The sequence below is a fragment of the Furipterus horrens genome, unplaced genomic scaffold (assembly GCF_987537825.1).
Source record: "Furipterus horrens unplaced genomic scaffold, mFurHor1.1.pri manual_scaffold_4, whole genome shotgun sequence".
Taxonomy (NCBI): domain Eukaryota; kingdom Metazoa; phylum Chordata; class Mammalia; order Chiroptera; family Furipteridae; genus Furipterus; species Furipterus horrens.
This window is the reverse complement of record NW_028327174.1, coordinates 173,964,654-173,982,990: the sequence shown is the minus strand read 5'-3', so window position 1 is coordinate 173,982,990 and position 18,337 is coordinate 173,964,654. Positions and strand designations below refer to the sequence as shown.

The 18,337-nt window shown below is 41.0% G+C and overlaps 1 protein-coding gene across 5 annotated transcripts in view; it reads left to right on the top strand.

Annotated features, from left to right (window-relative positions):
- Positions 1–2,350: 2,350 nt before the first annotated feature.
- Positions 2,351–18,337, top strand: part of GNE (glucosamine (UDP-N-acetyl)-2-epimerase/N-acetylmannosamine kinase) — a 54,870-nt gene continuing 38,883 nt past the window's right edge. For 3 of the 5 annotated variants that reach the window (XR_016510560.1, XR_016510559.1, XM_090274423.1), the window contains exons 1-2: positions 2,351–2,454; positions 3,513–3,636. Coding sequence is in view for 1 of the 5 variants with exons in the window: in XM_090274423.1 (XP_090130549.1) it covers positions 3,586–3,636 (51 nt within the window). In the remaining 4 variants the exon portion in view is untranslated. Of the gene's footprint in view, positions 2,455–3,512; positions 3,637–17,181; positions 17,336–18,337 lie in introns of those variants that run through there. The other 2 variants (XR_016510561.1, XR_016510562.1) reach the window with 1 other exon arrangement.

Genomic DNA, 18,337 nt, shown 5'->3' with positions numbered 1-18,337 from the left:
CACTTTAAAAGCGAGTAATCTTGGTTGTAGATCCTTGCTTTCCTTTTCTTTTTTTCTTTAAGATTTTATTTATTTATTTATTTATTTATTTATAGAGAGAGGGGAAGGGAGGGAGTGAGGGAGAGAGAGAAACATCAATCGGTTTCCTCTCATATACACCTCAACTGGTGAACAAACCTGCAACCCAAGCACATGCCCTGAACAGAAATCAAACCAGCAACCTTTCGCTTTGTGGGATGATGCCCAACCAACTGAGCCACACTGATCAGGGCTGTAGGTCCTTGCTTTTTATCACTTTGTATATTTCATGCCAATCCCATCTGGCCTGCAAAGTTTCTGTTGAGAAGTCATCTGGTGGTCTTATGGGAACTTTCTTGTAGGTAACTAACTGTTTTTCTCTTGTTACTTTTAAGATTCTCTTTTTGTCTTTAACCTTTGGCATTTTAATTATGATGTGTCTCAGCGAGGGCCTCTTTGGGTTCATCTTGTTTGGGACTCTGCATTTCCTGGTCCCATATATCTATTACTTTTGTCAAGTTAGGGAAGTTTTCAGTCATTATTTCTCCAAAAGGTTTTTGATTTCTTGCTCTCTCTTTTCTTCCGTACCGCTAAGATAAGATGTGAATCTTGGTATGCTTGATGTTCCAGAGACCATGTAAACTATTCTCATTTTTCAGTTTGTTTGTTTGTTTTCTCTTCTGATGGGTATTTTCTGCCACTTTATCTTCCAAATCACTGATTCAATCATCTACTTTTTCTAATCCACTGTTGATTTCCTTTAATGTATTCTTTATTTTTGACTGGTTCTATTTTATGTTTTCTATCATCAATTTTATTTCCTTTCTTTTTGTTGAAGTTTTTATTTTTTTAATCCTCACTTGAGGACACTTTTTTTTACTATTGCTTTTAGAGAGAAAGGGAGAGAGAGAAACATCGATGAGAGAGAGGAGCATCAAGTGTTTGCCTCCTGTACATTCCCAGCCTGGGGATTGACACATGAACTGGGGATTGCTCACATTTGGACCAGAGGCTGCATGTGTCTGTGCTGAGACCAAGAATCAAATCCACAACCTTTCAGTTACAGAACTATACTCCAACCAACTGAGCCACACTGGCTAGAGCTCTTTGTTGAAGTTCTAACTGAGATCACTGAGCATCCTTATAACCAGTTTTTTTAAACTCTGCATCTGGTAGATTGCTTGTCTCCATTTTGTTTGGTTCTTTTTATAGTTTTGTCCTGTTATTTCATTTGGGAAACGTTTCTTCATCTCCCTATTTTGGCTGCCTCCCTGTTTATTTCTATGTATTATGTTGAGCAGCTATGCCTCCTGGTCTTAGTAGAGTGGCCATATGTAACAGGTGTCCTATGGGGCCCAGTGATACAATCTCCATTGAGCCAGGTGCTCCAGGTGTGTTCCTTGTGTTGGTTGCTGTTGGTACAGCATTGTGTGAGACTGACCCTCAGGATGATTGTGAGGACTGGCCACTACAGTGAAGGAGTTATTGTGCAAGGGCCAGCCGTACAGAGCAGAATTCCCTTTAGCTCTGGTGCCTGCCAAGTCCGTCCTTTGAACATGTCATTTGTGGAGGTGGTTGGGTGGTGATCTGGTGTTGTCTGAAGCTGGCAACAGAATGTGCTGGTTCTGGGGCCTCTTGGGAGGTACATGCCAAGGTCAGCTGCTGCCTGTGCCCTGACCAGGGCCACCTGGTTTGAACTACAAAATGATTTTCATATGGTTGCCACTTGTGCTGGGCGTGGAGGTGCCTGGGAAAGACTAAGCTGCAAACTGAGACTGGCTGCCACTAGTGCTAGGCTGCTTAGCCAGAGGTATGGGACATGCTGAGGCCAGATGCTGCTTGTTTGGAATTTGTGAACCTTGAGATATTTTAGGAAAGTCCACAACATGAGCCAAGACAGGCCATTAGTATGTAAAAGCAACGGCAAGTGGCTTGGGTGAGCCCAAAGTTGGGTGGAATGAGGTCTCAGGGAAACACCAGGGCAGAGAAAACAGTGTTGGCCAGAGTGATGGGGACTCAAATACAGCGCCTACCTGTGCTTGCAGCTGGAGGGCTCAACAAAGGAACAATGGCTCTTCCTGGAACTTCTGTCTGGGAGAAAGGTGCCCCTCCAGCCCTTGTCCTATGGCCAATTTAGTCCCACCCTCTGTCCCTGGCACCTTTCAAGCTGCTTCCCTAGCCCTGGAGCGCAGAGGGAGGGAATGGGTCAGTAAGTCAGTCCATGCAGAAGCACTTTAAGAGTAATGCCTGGAACTCCAGAAGCCCTCCATCTCACTCGGTCACCATACCCACTGTTTTCACAGCCCGAAGTTGCGGGGACTTCTCCAGGTACTGGAACCCAGGGCTGGGGCCCCCAGTATGGGGCTCAGACCCCTTGCTCCTCATGGAGGACATCTGTGCTGCTGAGATATCCCTCCCAATTTTTAATTGTTGCAGGTAGGTGTCAGCCTGTTCTTTGTCTCCACCCCTCCCACCAATCTTGCCACAGCTTCTTCTGTACATCCTGTTATAGGACTTCTGTTCAGCTAGACTTCAGGCAGTTCTCAATAACAGTTGTTCTGTAGTTTAGTTACAACTTTGATGTGGTTGTGAGAGAAGGTGAGTCTATGCTGCCATCTTGACTAGAAGCCCTGTTCGTCAGTTTTTAAATACAGCAGTATCAAGCCCTGGCCATCTGGCTCCGGTGGTTAGAGCATTGTCCTGATATGCTAAGGTTGCAGGTTTGATCTCTAGTCAGGGCACATACCAGAATCAGCCAATGTATGCATAAATAAGTGGAACAGCAAATCAATGTTTTTCTCTCCTCTCTCTCTCTAATCAATAAATTAAAAATTAAGATAAAAATATGAACAGCAGTATAAAGTGTTCTCTTCTTTACAATGGACTACTTTTTATTTTAACTTCCCTTAAGTAGAATGAGAAGTTGTATGGTAGATAGGGCTAGGCTGGTGATGTGTTCGAATGAACATATACCAATGAAATGAAAACAGCAGATCATCAGCCTGTATCTCTTGGCACCAATCTAATTGTAGGGGTCCCGAAGCACCAAAGTGTAAATTACACACTTTATAAAATGTAGCAGCAGTTTTCTATTCTAATGTAGCTTAGATAAAATGCAACATTATCGGGGTTTTTCTCCAATCTCATGAAACTAAGGGTTTTCAATATGTTGAGGTCTGTGGCTATGAAGGAAACTTGAATCCATTATCTTAATTTTTTAATTTTACTTTTTGGCTCAAATTAGTACATCAGTAAATGTTTTGGATGTACCATGTGAAAACCCATGTGAAAAAACTATTAATATTTTGATTGTAGATATTTTACACCTTCAAGAAACTCAGAAGAAAATAATTCTTCTAGTAAAATATCAACTCAGGTAGAATGGTATATATCAAAAACAGGGAAGTAACACTCAGACAAAAACTTCCTCCAAGAGGCGGGGCTCCAGATTTAGTCCGGACTTCAGGTGCCTAGTAATGACCTATCTGTTGCAGCTAAACCAGGAGAACAAACACCTGTCCTGCTCCTTGATTCAAGCAACACCAGGTACAGAGCTTGTGCTACGGGATGGAAATCAGTAAGTCTCCTTATGAGGGACTGTGCTTCGAAGGACCTCATGTAAGTAACTTAGAAGTTTGGGAGAGCTTTATCATTGAGTTTGCAGTCAGAAACAAAGGGGGAAATTGCAAGGAAGAAGAGGGGAGCTTTGGTTTAAAATCTATCACATTTATCATTCATTTCTTTTTTAAAAGTATATTTTATTGGTTATACTATCACAGTTGTCCCAGTTTTCCCCCCTTCGTCCCACTCCACCCGGTACCCACTTCCCTCCAGCAAACTCCCCTTGGTTCATGTCCATGAGTTGTACATATATGTTCTTTGGCTTCTCCCATCCTATACTAAACACTCCCCTGTCTATTTTGTTGCTATCAATTATGCTTCTTAATCCCTGCATCTTTCCCTCCATTCTTCCCCTGCCCCCTCTCAGCTGATAACCCTCCTAATGATCTCCACATCTATGATTCTGTTCCTGTTCTGGTTGTTTGCTTAGTATGTTTTTGTTTTTAGATCCAGTTGTTAATAGTTGTAGTTTATTGTCATTTTAATGTTCATAGTTTTAATCTTCTTTTTCTTAAATAAGTCCTTTTAACATTTCATATAATAAGGGGTTGGTGATGATAAACTCATTTAGCTTTGCCTTGTCTGGGAAGCACTTTATCTGCCCTTCCATTCTAAATGATAGCTTTGCTGAATAGAGTAATCTTAGTTGTAGGTCCTTGCTTTTCATCACATTGAATACTTCTTGCTAGTCCCTTCTAGCCTGCAAAGATTCTTTTGAGAAATCAGCTGACAGTCTTGTGGGAATTCCTTTGTACCTTGGTAACTCTGCTTTTCTCTTGCTGCTTTTAAAATCCTCTCTTTATCTTTAACCTTTGGTATTTTAAATATGATGTGCCTTGGTGTGGTGCTTTGTGGATCCAACTTGTTTGGGACTCTGTGCTTCCTGGACTTGTATGTCTATTTCCTTCACTAAATTAAGGAAGTTTTCTTTTATTATTTTTTCAAATAAGTTTTCTATTTCTTGCTCTTTCTCTTCTCCTTCTAGCATCCCTATGATTAGGCTATTGGAATGTTTGAAAATGTCCCAGAGTCTTCTTATACACTTTCCTCATTTTTAAAAAAAGTTCTTGTTTCTTCTTTCTGTTCTAGCTGAATGTTTATTTCTTCATTATGTTCCAAATCATTGATTTGAATCCTGGCTCCCAACCCAGGACTCAAATCCCCTGTGGACTTTTTAGATTTCACTTAGTGTAATCTTCATTTCTTCCCTTATGCTTTTGCTGTACTCAATGAATTCTCTAAGCATCCTGATCACCAGGGTTTTGAACTCTGCATCTGATAAGCTGGCTATCTCCATTTCGTTTAGTTCTTTTTCTGGAGTTTTTATCTGTTCTTTCATTTGGGCCATATTTCTTTGTTTCCTTACTGTGGCAGTCTCCCTGTGTTTGTTTCTGTGTATTAGACAGAGCTGCTTTGACTCCCTGTCTTAGTGTACCTGTTAAAGCTCTAGGTATCTGCCAGGCAGGGCAACCTGCTTCACCATTTTGTGGCTCTGTATGTGGGGCAGGGGTCAGAGAGGGGACAATGCCACTGCCTGGCTTCTGGAGGTTTGCCCAGCACTTGTCTTGTTTCTAGTCACTTCACCCACTTCCCATATGTCACTGGTGCCCTTCTAACTGTTGCTCTGGTGGTGATTCCCAGAATGGGTGGGTTTACATATGTTCTAAGTTTGTGCAGACCCTTTAAATGAACTCTCCTGAGGAACTGGCAGTTTCTTCCCAGCCCCAATCCCCAGTTGTTTTTACAACCAGAAGTTATGAAGCTCTGTCTTCCTGGCACTGGAACCCGGGGCTGTGTGGTCTGGCCTGGGGCTGGCTGCTTGCTCCCCAGGTGTCCCTCCTGATATTTATCTGCCACATGTGAATATGGGACCACCTGTTCCACCACTGCCACTACCTCTCCATGCCACACTGTGTCCTCTCCACCCCGACTCCAGGTCTCTGGCTCTCCCGTCTGGATGAATATGGCTTCTTTAAATCATTGGTTGTCGGACTTCCATACAGTTCAATTTTTCTGGCAGTTCTGGGTGTTTTTTGTTTTGAAGTTTGTTGTAATTCTTCTTGTGGTTGAGCAAGGAGGCAAAGCATGCCTGTCCACACCTCCATCTTGACCAGAAGTCCCATCATTCTTTTCTAATGTCATATTTTAACTGCTAACTCGTGTTAGTCATTTTATGGTTCCTATTTGTTTCTCAAACTGTGCAGAAACTCATGATCTCTTAGCATTTCTAAACTGAAAGCTGAAAATGAACTCTCCTTTAGAGTCTTCACACTTTCATCCAAGAAAGCAGATTTGTTCTTACTTTTTGAATCTTCTGCTTCATAAATGCAGTTCATTTACAAACGTGTAAGTTTGCTACAACTATTTTTATTTGTTCCTTTGCTTTTGAAACATGATATGTAGAACTGTCTGACATGCACTTGTTTTTCTCCCAGTTATTCAACTACTGACTAACCACAACAGGAAGGACAGTGCACTTACTCTGAGTTATATAGTATCCAAGCCAAATAAAATGGAAATTACCATGTTTATCAATATATTAATGTCGTATAGCATGCTATATTATAATGTACTTTATTTAACCTAAATTTTTATTGAAATGTGGAAATTCAGATGTTTTAGGATATCACCACATTTCAACTTGGCGATTTAAAAATATATATATATATATTCACCATGGCCAGGTTGCTCAGTTGGTTGGAGCATTGTCCTGTACATCCAAAGTTTGCAGTTTTGATCTCTGGTCAGGACACATACTTAGGTTGCAGGTTTGATTCCTGTCAGGGAGTGTACATGTGGGAGGCAACTGATCAATGTTTCTCTCTCACATTGATGTTTCTCTCTCTCTCCTTTCTTCTCTCTCTAAAATTAATTTAAAAAATCCGCAGGTGAGGATAAAATATATATTATATTAAACCTATGTTCAATGTAAAGATTATCTACAGTCGAGGAATCGCTTATAAGCACTTTCAATATAATGATGTCATCCTTGTAATTATTTTCAACAGTCTATTTCTAGCTATACCACTAATGCTGAATTTCAATTTGCCTCCTTCAGTGAGAAATTATTTTATTTTTTAGTATACTTTCACTTACATTTAAATTCACGGTCAGATTTTCTGTGCTTCTAGTTGGAACTTTTTAGTTTTTGTTTTCTCCTCATGTCTTCAATAAAATCTAAGGAATGGTTATTTCTAGTTACAAAGCTAACAGTTGCTCTGAGTCTCATTTTTCATGTGAATGATTTTTTTTAATGCACCTTGAAATGACCATTTCATCCATCTGTCTACATTTGGTGGTTCTATGACCACATCAGTTCAAATACCGTGTATTGCCTTTAAGTTACATTCCAAGGTTCTCTATCACTTGATATGTTTTAATATTATCCAGTGAAACTTTTCTCCTGTCAGTCTGGTCTTGTCCTTTATATGCTATCCTCACACCCTTCTGATTATCTTCAATCACACTGTGTTCCCTTCTAGGAAAAAGCTCATTTAAAATGTAAAGTTGATAGGATTTCATGACAGACTGAATTTGGGAGAAAAAGGTAGAGAGGTCAAGGATTCCTCCCAAGTTACTGGTGGATGATAATATCATTCACTGAGACTTAGAATGGAGAAAGCCCAAGTTTACGGGAAGGAAGAAAGCTTCATTTTGGTGAGTTGATTTGAAGTGCCTATGGAACACATCCAAAAAAAGATGTCCTAAAAAGAGTTGGATGTTTGGATTTGGACTGAGAAGACTGGGCTAAAGATTCAGATTTAGAAATAATTTTCAGTGATTGTATTAAGCCATGGAAGTGGATGAAGTCTCACTAGGTTTATACTAACATGAGATGAAGGGAAGGCTAAATAGTGAGTCCTAGGAGATATTAATTTTTTTAAAATAATTTATTGATTTGTTTATTTTTAGAGAGCAGGGAGAGGAGAAAGAGAGGGAGAGAAACATCACTGTGTGGCTGCCTCTCACTTGCACCCCCAACTAGGGACCTGACGTGCAACCTAGTCATGTGCCCTGACTGTGAATTGAGCCAGTGACACTTGGCTTGCAGGCTGACGCTCAATCCACTGAGCTACAGAAGCCAGGGTGAGATATTAATTTTTAAGAAGAGGGTTGAGGAAGTATAGCAGCCAGGGACTGGAGGTAAGTGGAAAATCAGGGGGTGTCATGGAAACCCAGGAAGAAGAAAGTTTCAAGAATGAGGCAGTGACCAAAAGTGTAAAGATGAGTTCAGAGAAGAGAAGCTGGAGGGTAGAAAAGGCTGGGCAGTTGAAAAAAGTGACCTGGAAAAGAGGGAACATGGCCAGGAAAGTACTACCAAGTGTTTAATGCAAACCACAAGAAACTGAAGTCCCTGTGTTTCTGAAGAACTTTACGTTCTATAAAATTAAATTTAATAATGTCTAAGAGTCTAACTGTCTAAGATTTAAATTATTGCTATATGTAAAATATTATAAAAAGAGTTCTGAACAGGCCAAGAGTAGAAGTATAACAGACTGGAAGTCAGGGGCCTTAGAAAAGTCTGGTGACACAGGTGGGACAAGAAACGCTATTGCATTCCTTGGGCTACAAGTAGCAGTGTATTTCAAAATAATATAAATCTGGGGGGATGAATTATGCCTTATCACAAATCTGTGTGTCTAACCCATATCTTTTTCTGGGTCCTCAATCTCATGAAAATGTCCATTCAGTGCTGCAAATTCAACATATTCTAATCAAAGCTCATTGTCTTCTCACCTCCTGCAGCCCATCCTTGCACCTGCTTCTTCTCTATTTCAAATAAGAGCATTGCCAATCATCCAGTTTTCTGAAGTAGAAACATCAGTCATGTTCTTCCGTCATCATCTCTTCTGCCACCTAGTTCTGTCCATTCCTTCTCCACATTCTTTTGACTCCATCCTCTCGCTCTTCCTTTCCATTTCCATCACTTTACTTCAGGTCCTAAAATATTATTCCTAACTAGCCTCCCTTCTTCTAGCCCTTCCTCCTCTTCCCAACTCGTCTTCCACAATTCTAATTAAGTAAATCTGATCATGTCACTCCCCTGATTAAAAAATGTCCCAGTTCTAGTGAGGAGAAAGTCTGACCTTCTTAGCATGACATCACCCAGGGCCCCTGCTGACCTGGCCTTACCCCACATCTTAGCTGCCACTCCAGTTGCTTTCTGCCTCCACACATCCATCTTATAACACGACTAAGTTTCCCCTTGTTCTTCAACTCACCATGCTCTTTTACATCTGATTCACTGTAAAGACTGAGCAACAGTGTTATCCTACTAAGATCACAAGCTTGGGTGCTGGAGGAGAGTAGAAGGAGAGGGTGGGGGGAGTTGAGCACAGGTGACTTGGACTAGCCAGAGGGAAAAGAATCCGAATGGCACTCTTTGATAAGAGATGTGGTCTCCCCATTTGACTCAATGCTTATGAGACTGTATTTATTATATGTCATGATTCAATGATATCCCAGGGAAACGAGTATATCTAACAGGCCTAACTTCAAGGAATGTATGATCTGATAAGGGAAAGAGGACACGTGGAGTGAGGTCACTAATGTGACTGATTTTCTCAGGGTCCTTATGAAACATCAGATAATGAGTATAAAATGAATAGTCAAGACAAGTGCTAACAAGAATTTGGAGGAGGAAGAGATTATTTTGGGATAAGGTGTTGGTTCAGATTAGGTTTCACAACAGAAATAGCACTTGAAGCCTGAGTAGGGAATGACATCAACAGAGGTAGGCAGTGATGTGTTCAGCACAGAAGGACCTGGGTGGGGGAATAACATTGATAAGGCCAGGAAGAGGTCAGGGCGTGATTGTTGGGGACCTTTAATGCCAAAGTTGATCGTCTGTACATATTTTACCTAGTGGGGAATGGGAAGGCACAGAAGTTTTTCTTAAGTAAAGAAATGACTTAATGAAAGCAGTCCTTTAAGTAGATTACTCAGGCAGTCATGTGCAGGACAGATTAGAGAAGTGAGGGAATGCAGGCTGGAAGAGCAAGGAGAAGCATGGTAATCTAGCTCTGAGGTGCCATACTTGCTAAATTCCAAGACACTATTGACATAACAGATTTTGTAATAAAAACTACATTAAATGTATACACTGATTAAAAATAAATATTGAGTTTAGGTATGTAAAATCATGAAAATATAGGCATCGCCAAATTAAGGAAATAAGAGGATGAAGATTTGAATGAATTAAGGTAGAGATAGTAGAAACGGGAGGGAAGAGTAGATACCACACCCTCCCCCCCAAAAAAACCCACAGAACACATTTAAAGAATTTGAGAGATTGAATGTTAAAAGTCAGACAGAGATTGAGAATATTAAATATGACTCCATGATTTTGAGTCTGAATGAAAGTGTCAAGTTGATACCATTAAGAGAAATGGGGACGTTACGAAGAAGAAAAACCAACTGAATTTTATATATTGAATTTGAGGTAAGGGAATATCTAGCAGGCAATTGAAGTTACAGGCCTAGAACTAAAGCGGTCAGGCTAGAGTACACATCCAAGGAATCAAAATGGAACACTTGAAAGTGAAAGGAATTCTGAAAGATGACATATGTCAATAACCAGGGGCAGAGGTGTGATCACAAGGGAGTGGGCACTTTTAAGGACAGGAAGCAGGGTAAGGAAGAAAGAAAGATGATTTGATTTGAAAGGTTGAATTAGATTCATTCCAGAGCAGGGGAATGAAGGACATGAGAAGAGAGGTGTTGAGACCTTTTGTTCATGCTTTGGACTTACAGACATTAATCATGTATATTTGGATGTATCTTAAGCATTCACATAGGTATTAAGAAGCCCACTTAAGTACTCCATAGGAATGCCTGTGGGAAACCACCTCATTTTTAGCTACATGCTGATTACTAAATGTCGACAATTCCTCAGCTCCGGAAGTTGAGACCAGTGCCTTGGCCTACGTGAGAAATCTGAGAAATCGTGAAAATTTCCCAAAGGCTTACTGCTGGTACTGAATGTTGTTGTTGATCTTAGCCTGATCCTTGACGTCCAAAAGAGCATACTTCCTACATATCTCTTCTTTTCCCCTTTGTTTTTTTCCTACATAACTCTTTAATGAGCAGTTATTTTAGAACTCAATTTTGTTGATCCAACTTTTTATAACAGAGTCAAAGTTAAAGGCAAACTAGTTTTTAACGCTTTTCCAGTTCTTCTGGAATTGCTGTGCCAATTAAACTTTCTGAACTCCTATTAGTCAGGGATGACTGAGCACATTCTGGCTTACCTTATTTCCTTCTTTAGCAGACAGGCAAGTAATAAAATTATTTATCAGTTTAAAATTTAATACTTGCATAGCCCATAAAATACATTTAAAAATTCCAATGAAGGGCAATATTTCACAAAAACAAATACACAGTCATCGTATTTACTTGTACTTTTGTTCTATAATTGGTCTGGCAAGCGAGCACAGGGACGGCTCACCACCACAGGTGTGCTGAGAAACTGGCTGGCTGACATGATAAACTCATTAGTAAGTGGGCATATGAATAGTGATGAATGGCCCTGAACTACACATTTCAAAAAGGCTTCTCTTCCTGTTATGAGTATCCTAATCAGTACATTGTTTTTTTTAAGTAATTTTATTGATTATGCTATTACAGTTGTCCCAATATCCCCCTATTTGCCCCCCTCTGCCTGGTACCCCATTTCCCTCCAATAACCCCACCCCCACCCATAACCCCACCACTGCCCCCCGTTCATGTCCATGGGTCGTGCATGTAAGTTCTTGGGCTTCTCCATTTCCTATATTATTCTTAACTTCCCCCTGTCTATTTTGTGCCTACCAATTATGCTTCTTAATCCCTGCACCATTTCCCCATTCCCCTCCTTCCCCCTCCCAGATGATAACCCCCCAAATGATCTCCATACCTATGATTCTGTTCCTGTCCTGATTGTTTGCTTAGTTTGTTGCTGTTATTTTAGATTCAGTTGTTGATAGTTGTGAATTTGTTCTTTTTAATGTTCATGGTTGTCCATCAAAGCTATCATTTAGAATGGAAGGGAAGATAAAATGCTTCCCAGACAAGGTAAAGCTAAAGGAGTTCATCACCATGCCATGATTACAGGAAATGTTAAAGGGACTTATTTAAGGAAATGAAGACTAATCAGTACATTTGTAAGCGTATTTTTCAATCTCGCTCTTGCAAACCTGAAGTTGATCAATACAGTTTTGGATGTTACTGAATTATTTTCAGCTAATGTAAACTTAATCCTTACATGCCTTTCCTAAGGAAAAAAAAGAATTGTTTCCCCATCTATATATTGTAGCTTCATCAGTACAACAAGAGTAATTCTCTCTGTTCTGGGGAGGGGCCTATATGACTTGGTTAGGCTATAAACAATCTGGCTTATGCAGTGATATCTGGTTTGTAAGATGTGTTTTGCTGCTTTATATACTCCAGAGACTCAGGCAATTAAAAGTACTGTGTCTGAGCTATAAAATGAGGGTGAGGGGAGCAGCTAAGAGAAGGATGTTTGTTAAACAGAAATATCTAGATTAATAGGGTGATTAATTGCTCAGTTTTTTCCATCTCTTGATGGAAAGGCAGAGATGGCAAGTACATGGCACAGTCCCTGCCTCCCTTCCAACCTCCCCCCAAAACAACATGACAGACACGATACTCTTCCATTGAACTCAGCCTCGGAGTCATTTTCCACATAGTTCTCTAAACATGTGCTACGAGTAAGTTGGAGTTGGGAATTGAAATGATGCAGTTGGGGAGCCTTCCTGGCTTATGGTTTTGTTGTTAATGTCTTCTGATTGCAAGGAAGAGGGTACTTTAAGAAAAAGATTACATATTTATTTTAAGGATACACACAGATCGAAGTCAGGCAAGTCAGGGACTGGATTCCCTCTGTATGGCCCACCTGTGCTACCTCTCATAGCGTGTCTGTGTTGATGTTTTTAATGTGCCTCATTTTCCAATTCACTTACAACTGACCAATTGTCTCTGTTTTCCAGTCTAATTGCTTCAGAGGGGCAGGTTAATGTGCTTAGTTAATACCACTGTGTCTGTTATTATGCATGGCTGTAGTGCGGGGTCTTTTCATAGGTCATGGATAGGCAGCTCTTGGGTAGGTTACCCATGTACACTGGTAGTATTTTCTTCCTTTATCTTAGGTGTGTTCACTTCATGAAAATTCAGAATTCAACACATGCTTATTATGTGTGAGGTTTCTTCATTATACTTCAATTAAAAGTTTATTTTAAAAAGCTGTGCCAAACTTATCTTACTTTCTTTTTTGAAGCCTTTTCAAATTAATACAATTAAAGATGTCATAGACATTATATATCTTGATTTTAAACACTATATCTTTAAAAATCTCTTAAGACATTTGTATGAGCAATACAGAGAGATACCTAACTAGTGGAAAAACTTACTTCAAAATCAATGATCAAGATCAACCTCAAGACAGGTCTATATCATAATGTGTAAGGGCTCTGTTTATGATAGGGCGGTGGCTAAGCATGTGGGATCAAGGGCTGGGCTCATCTGCACACATTGTATGCAGGACACATGAAGTTATGTTTTTCACAAACTGTGCATAGAGTGCCTTTATCTTTCATAATAATGATGAAGAATACATTTTAGGGTAAGAAAAATCAAAGTTTCATAAAGAAAATTCAAAGTATTTTTCAATTTACAGTGATTTTATGTAACGGCAAAATTCACACATATATTTCAAAAAGTCTCCTGCTCCCACTATAATATGTCGGCACAAAATGCCTGCATACAATGTGTAAGACCTTAAGCAACTTTCCCTTTATGCTTGTCTCCCTATCTATAAAATGGGTGTGATGGAAGCTATATTTTAAGGTTGTTAGGAGTACTGAATGAATATAAATAAAGTGTTTATTAGAATAGGCTACTAATATCAGAGTTTATAGGAAAACAGCATATTTTATAATTAAATCACCAAATAAAAGAGCAAGACAAATTCCCATTAGAAGAAATGTTCCCTAAGAAGCCAGATGAATATCTGTGAGGGATGCTATAGAGAGGTCTCCTTCTTTGATGAGAAGGTTGGATTAGATGATGTCTTAAGGTCTAAGATTCTTCGATAGTCTCATTATGCCCTGAATGACTGAATTTATAATTCTGCTTATTGACTAATCTATAGAAAAACCTAATTTTCTTATACAATACTACAAAGGTATAAGTACTTCTTTGAAGCTCATAGAGCCTTCAGAGTAAAGTCAAAAGAAACCAGCCAAACCAGCAAACTTAATGACTTAGGGAGATTTTTGGTCTGTTAATTCATTCTTTTAAATAGCAAGTAACAGACATCCAGAAATGTAACATTATTTACCCACAGCAAAGTGATTCTGAAAAGCTCAGAGAAAATACCTCCTATAGCTTCTTGCTGCAATTTTATCTCAAGAGAACCTAGAGGAAAATTCTTTAAAGAATGTAATTTCATTAAGGTTAAATGATTCCATGAATGCAGAACTACTTGACTATGTATGGAAATATAAAAGTCTCAATATTGGTCAAACAAACACAGAATCTACAAGTGCACAAATTCTTAAAATTATATTACCTATTATTAAAAGTATTTATCTTTCCAGTTACATTTTTTCCCAGCTAGAATCTTAAACAACATATTTAAAAAACAAATTGTAGTTATACTATGCATACAAAAATATGCACAGGTGCCCTGGCTGGTGTGGCTCAGTGGTTGGAGCATTATCCCATAACTGAAAGGTTGTGGGTTTGAGTCCCAGTCAGGGCACATACCTAGGTTGTGGTTTCATCCCAGGTATAGGCGTGGATGCGTATGATACTGGGTCCAGGTGGAGATCCCCAGCCTGGGTGCAATAGGAGGTAACCTATTGATGCTTCTCTTGCATCGATGTTTCTTTCTTCCTCTCTCACCTCCTCTCTCTAATAAAGCAGATGAAAATGCCCTCGGGCGAGCATTAAAAAAAAAAAAAGTGCACATATCTTCACTGTACAATTTAAATTTTTACAAACTAAACACACCCATTTAATAAACACCAAGGTTAAAAAAAAGGAACGTTAACATTGTTTTTGAAATTAATTTTTTTCTTAACTTCAGGAGAAAAAAATTAATGTTCCGGGTATTTGGTAGTATGGCATGTAACTTTAAAAGTGATATGCCCACCTTGAACATCTCCTGGAACTTTTAATGCCACTTGTGGTAGGCAAAATAATAATCCTTATTTTAATCCTTGGAACCTGTGAATGTTTCCTCACATAGCAGATGTGACTAAATTAGGATTTTGAGGTGGGAAGATGATCCTGAACTACCCAAGTGGACCCAATGTAATCACAAGAGCCCTTGTAAGTGGACAAGGGAGTCAGGAGAGTTAGAGAAGGAGATGTGGCAAGGCAAGTGGGTCAAAGAGGCCACAAGCCACGGCACCTCTAAAAACTGGAAGGAAGCAGGTTCTCCCCTGTGGCCTAAGGAAGGCAGGCCTACTGATAGCTTTTTTCTTAGAGAATTGACATATAACATATTTATTTCAGGTGTATAACATAATAATTCAATATATGTATACAGGTTTGGGCAAAATGAGGTTTATAGTCATTTGTATGGAAAAATAATACAATAATTAATAAATAATAATACAAGAATAAACTCTGTTTCATGTACTCACAAATATAAACCTACTTTTACCCCAATGATCAAAATAGTAAGTCTAGTTAACCTCCATCACCACACATAGTCACATATTTTGGGGGGTGTGATACCTACATTGCTACCTTGATTTTAGCCCTGTGAAACCCATTTCAGACAGTCCTGTTGTTTCCAGGCACTAAGTCTGAGGTAATTTGTTACAGCAACAATAGGGAACTTAGCTATGGTGTGGTGAGTGTGTTCAGATTCACATATCTTATTGCCTGTTTAGTAGCTACCGGATCGGTATCTCAAACAAAACATCCCAAATGAAAACTACTTTTAACTCCTCAAACCTGGTCACTCCCCCAGCTTTTCTCATCGTGGTAAATGGCACCAATCACCCAGTTACTAATGCCAGACACCTGGAAGTCACCCTTGTTCTCTCTCTCTTTTCTTTTCTTTTTGCCATCCCGTCATACCTAATCCAGTTAATTTTCATTAATTCCACTTCCAAATGAAATATATCCATCCACTTCAATTTTCACTGCCACCATTTTTCAATTAATTTCATTTTATTCTCTTTAATGTGGAACATGTACTACAAAGTACAAAAATACTAAGAAGTACAAAATATGTTAGTCTTTTTTTAGTATATATATATATATATATATATATATATATATATATATATATTTAAAGGTTTTATTTATTTACCTTTAGAGAGAAGGGAAGAGAGTGAGAAAGAGAGGGTGAGAAACATAGGATGCCTCTCACATGCCCCCCAACTGGGGACCTGGCCTGCAACCCAGGCATGTGCCCTGACTGGGAATCAAACCAGTGACAATTTGGTTCACAGGCTGGCACTCAACCCACTGATCCATAACAACAAGAGCCAAAACATAATATAAACAGGAATTTAGTGAAAAGTCTGACTCTTCCCAGCCCCATCAGATGCAATCAATGTGGTACCACGTTTGTTATGCATCCTTCCAAAGACTGCCATCATTCTTGATCCAAGTCATTGTCCACACAGTAACCCAAGTGATATTTGAAAAAGAAGTCCAATGGCACTTTTTTTCTACAACACCCTTTAATGTTTGTCCTTTTGTGCCTGACGTGGCCTCTTAGTGGCTGCAAGCTAGGTGCAGGGGAACCAACGGTTAATGTCTTATGCAAGTTAGAGCTTTATCATTAATTGAAAAATGAAGTGCAAAAATTTGATTGGATATGAAATTCACCTGCAACGAGTTGTTACTGTTTAGTTTCACCTGTGGTAAATTATCTAATGGTTGTTTTAAAAATCGGTTTTAATGTTTTGTTATCACCATCTCAAAGTTTGTCCGCGGTGACTCAGGAATTTGAAACCATCATTTAAGTCTTCATCGGGAGCTGCGTGAGCGTTTTCCCACCACTTTTTCTGCCTCAGTTTCGTTCTTCTCTGGCCGTCCCTGAGCCGGGACTGGCTGGGATTCCTCTGCAGGGGAGGCCCAGGCGGAGCTCCTTATAATGATCAGCTAGTGTTTGCCATCAGAGCCTTCTCGCTGTCGGGGCTCTGGAGTGGCAAGGCTTAACTCCAGACATGGTTCTGGGTGGACCGGCTACGTGACAGTATTGTTCTTGCCACGGCCTGTGCAATGACTGAGGGAACGGGCGCTCAAAACAAACACCCCGCGGGAGGACTCGGATCTCCCAGCGTCCGTGTAGCTGCCGAGCAGGAACAGGGGCAGCGATACCAACAACACCTGCAACGCCTAGGTCGCTCAGCCTGCCCCCGCCCCCGCTCCCACTCCCATAAAAAACCCTTTGGGAAAAGGTGCGGCATAGGAGGGCACAGCCAATCACAGGATTCCTCTCAGGTGACGTAAGGGCGCGCTCGCGGATTCGCTACTTGGGGTGGGTGTGCAAGGGGGGGGGGGTGCGGAGCTCGGGTTGAGCGACGAGTCATCGACCGGGGGCGAGTTGCGGAAGCGGGAGGGGACCGGCTTGCTCAAGGCCCGCTCGCTGGCGCTGCCTCAGGCTCTCGCCATCGAGGCGTGGCAGCAGCGTTGGCGACCGCGGCGCAGGAGGGAACCGGACTAGCGACCGGTGAGACACGCGTCCGCGGGGGACGCGGGAGGCGGGCTCGGGGAGAGCACCCTCCAGGCCCCCAGGGCCTCCTACCCTGGCCCGCAGCCGCAGCCCGAGGCTTCACACCGCGCCGTGCCCCCAGCCCACACCCGACCCGGGCCGCGCCCTGTCTCCCCCGGGCCTACTTGCCAGGGCCCCTCTTTAGTCCCGTTATAGGCCCCACCTTGTGGCGGGTGGAGCAGACAGGTTCAAAGCAGCCCCGGGCGGGTAACAGGGAAGTTGGGGCGGGGGCGGTGTTGGAGGTCCGGGCCCACTCTATCCTAGGGCAAGTGCTGTCTAGTAAAAAATGAGCTGTCTTGAAAGATCTGAAAGATAGCGTCCCCATTAACGGAGTTGTGCAAGAGAGGGCAGAGAGCTCCTTGGCAGGCAAGTTGCCCTGGGTGTAAAGGTTGAAGTAAAAGATGATTTTGAAGGTCTTTGCCCTGTCCTGACTACATTCTTAGTCTGGGCTTCCTTGGAAGTGTGATATGTGTTTATTGCACACACACCCCCATCCTGAGCACAATTGTAAAATTGTTACAGCGTGAAAAAGTATTCTTTGCTCCTGATAGAGAGGAGGGGCCAGGGGACAGCTTAGCATTATAGATAACTGGTTAGCCCAACTGTAGAAGCCCAGGAGAACGCAAACCCAATGATAGCTCGGGAGCAGGGTTCTGCATTTCAGGACACTTTTTACATAGTCCCTTCTTTCTTCTTCCCGTGAGTCTCATACCCCCTGCACTGAGGGAAGAGCAATATACAGTAGTTTCCCTTTATCCGTGGGGGACACATTCTAAGACCCTCAGTGGACGCATGAAACCAGCAGATAGTACCAGACCCTGTGTATACTGTTTTTCACCTATGTATACATATCTGTGATGAAGTTTAATGCCTTTTCCAAAGACTTATGCGCTGTGGCTTTAACTTGTGCAGTTTGAGGTGTGACAGCAAAACCAGCCGGATTTTTTCCCTTCACGATTT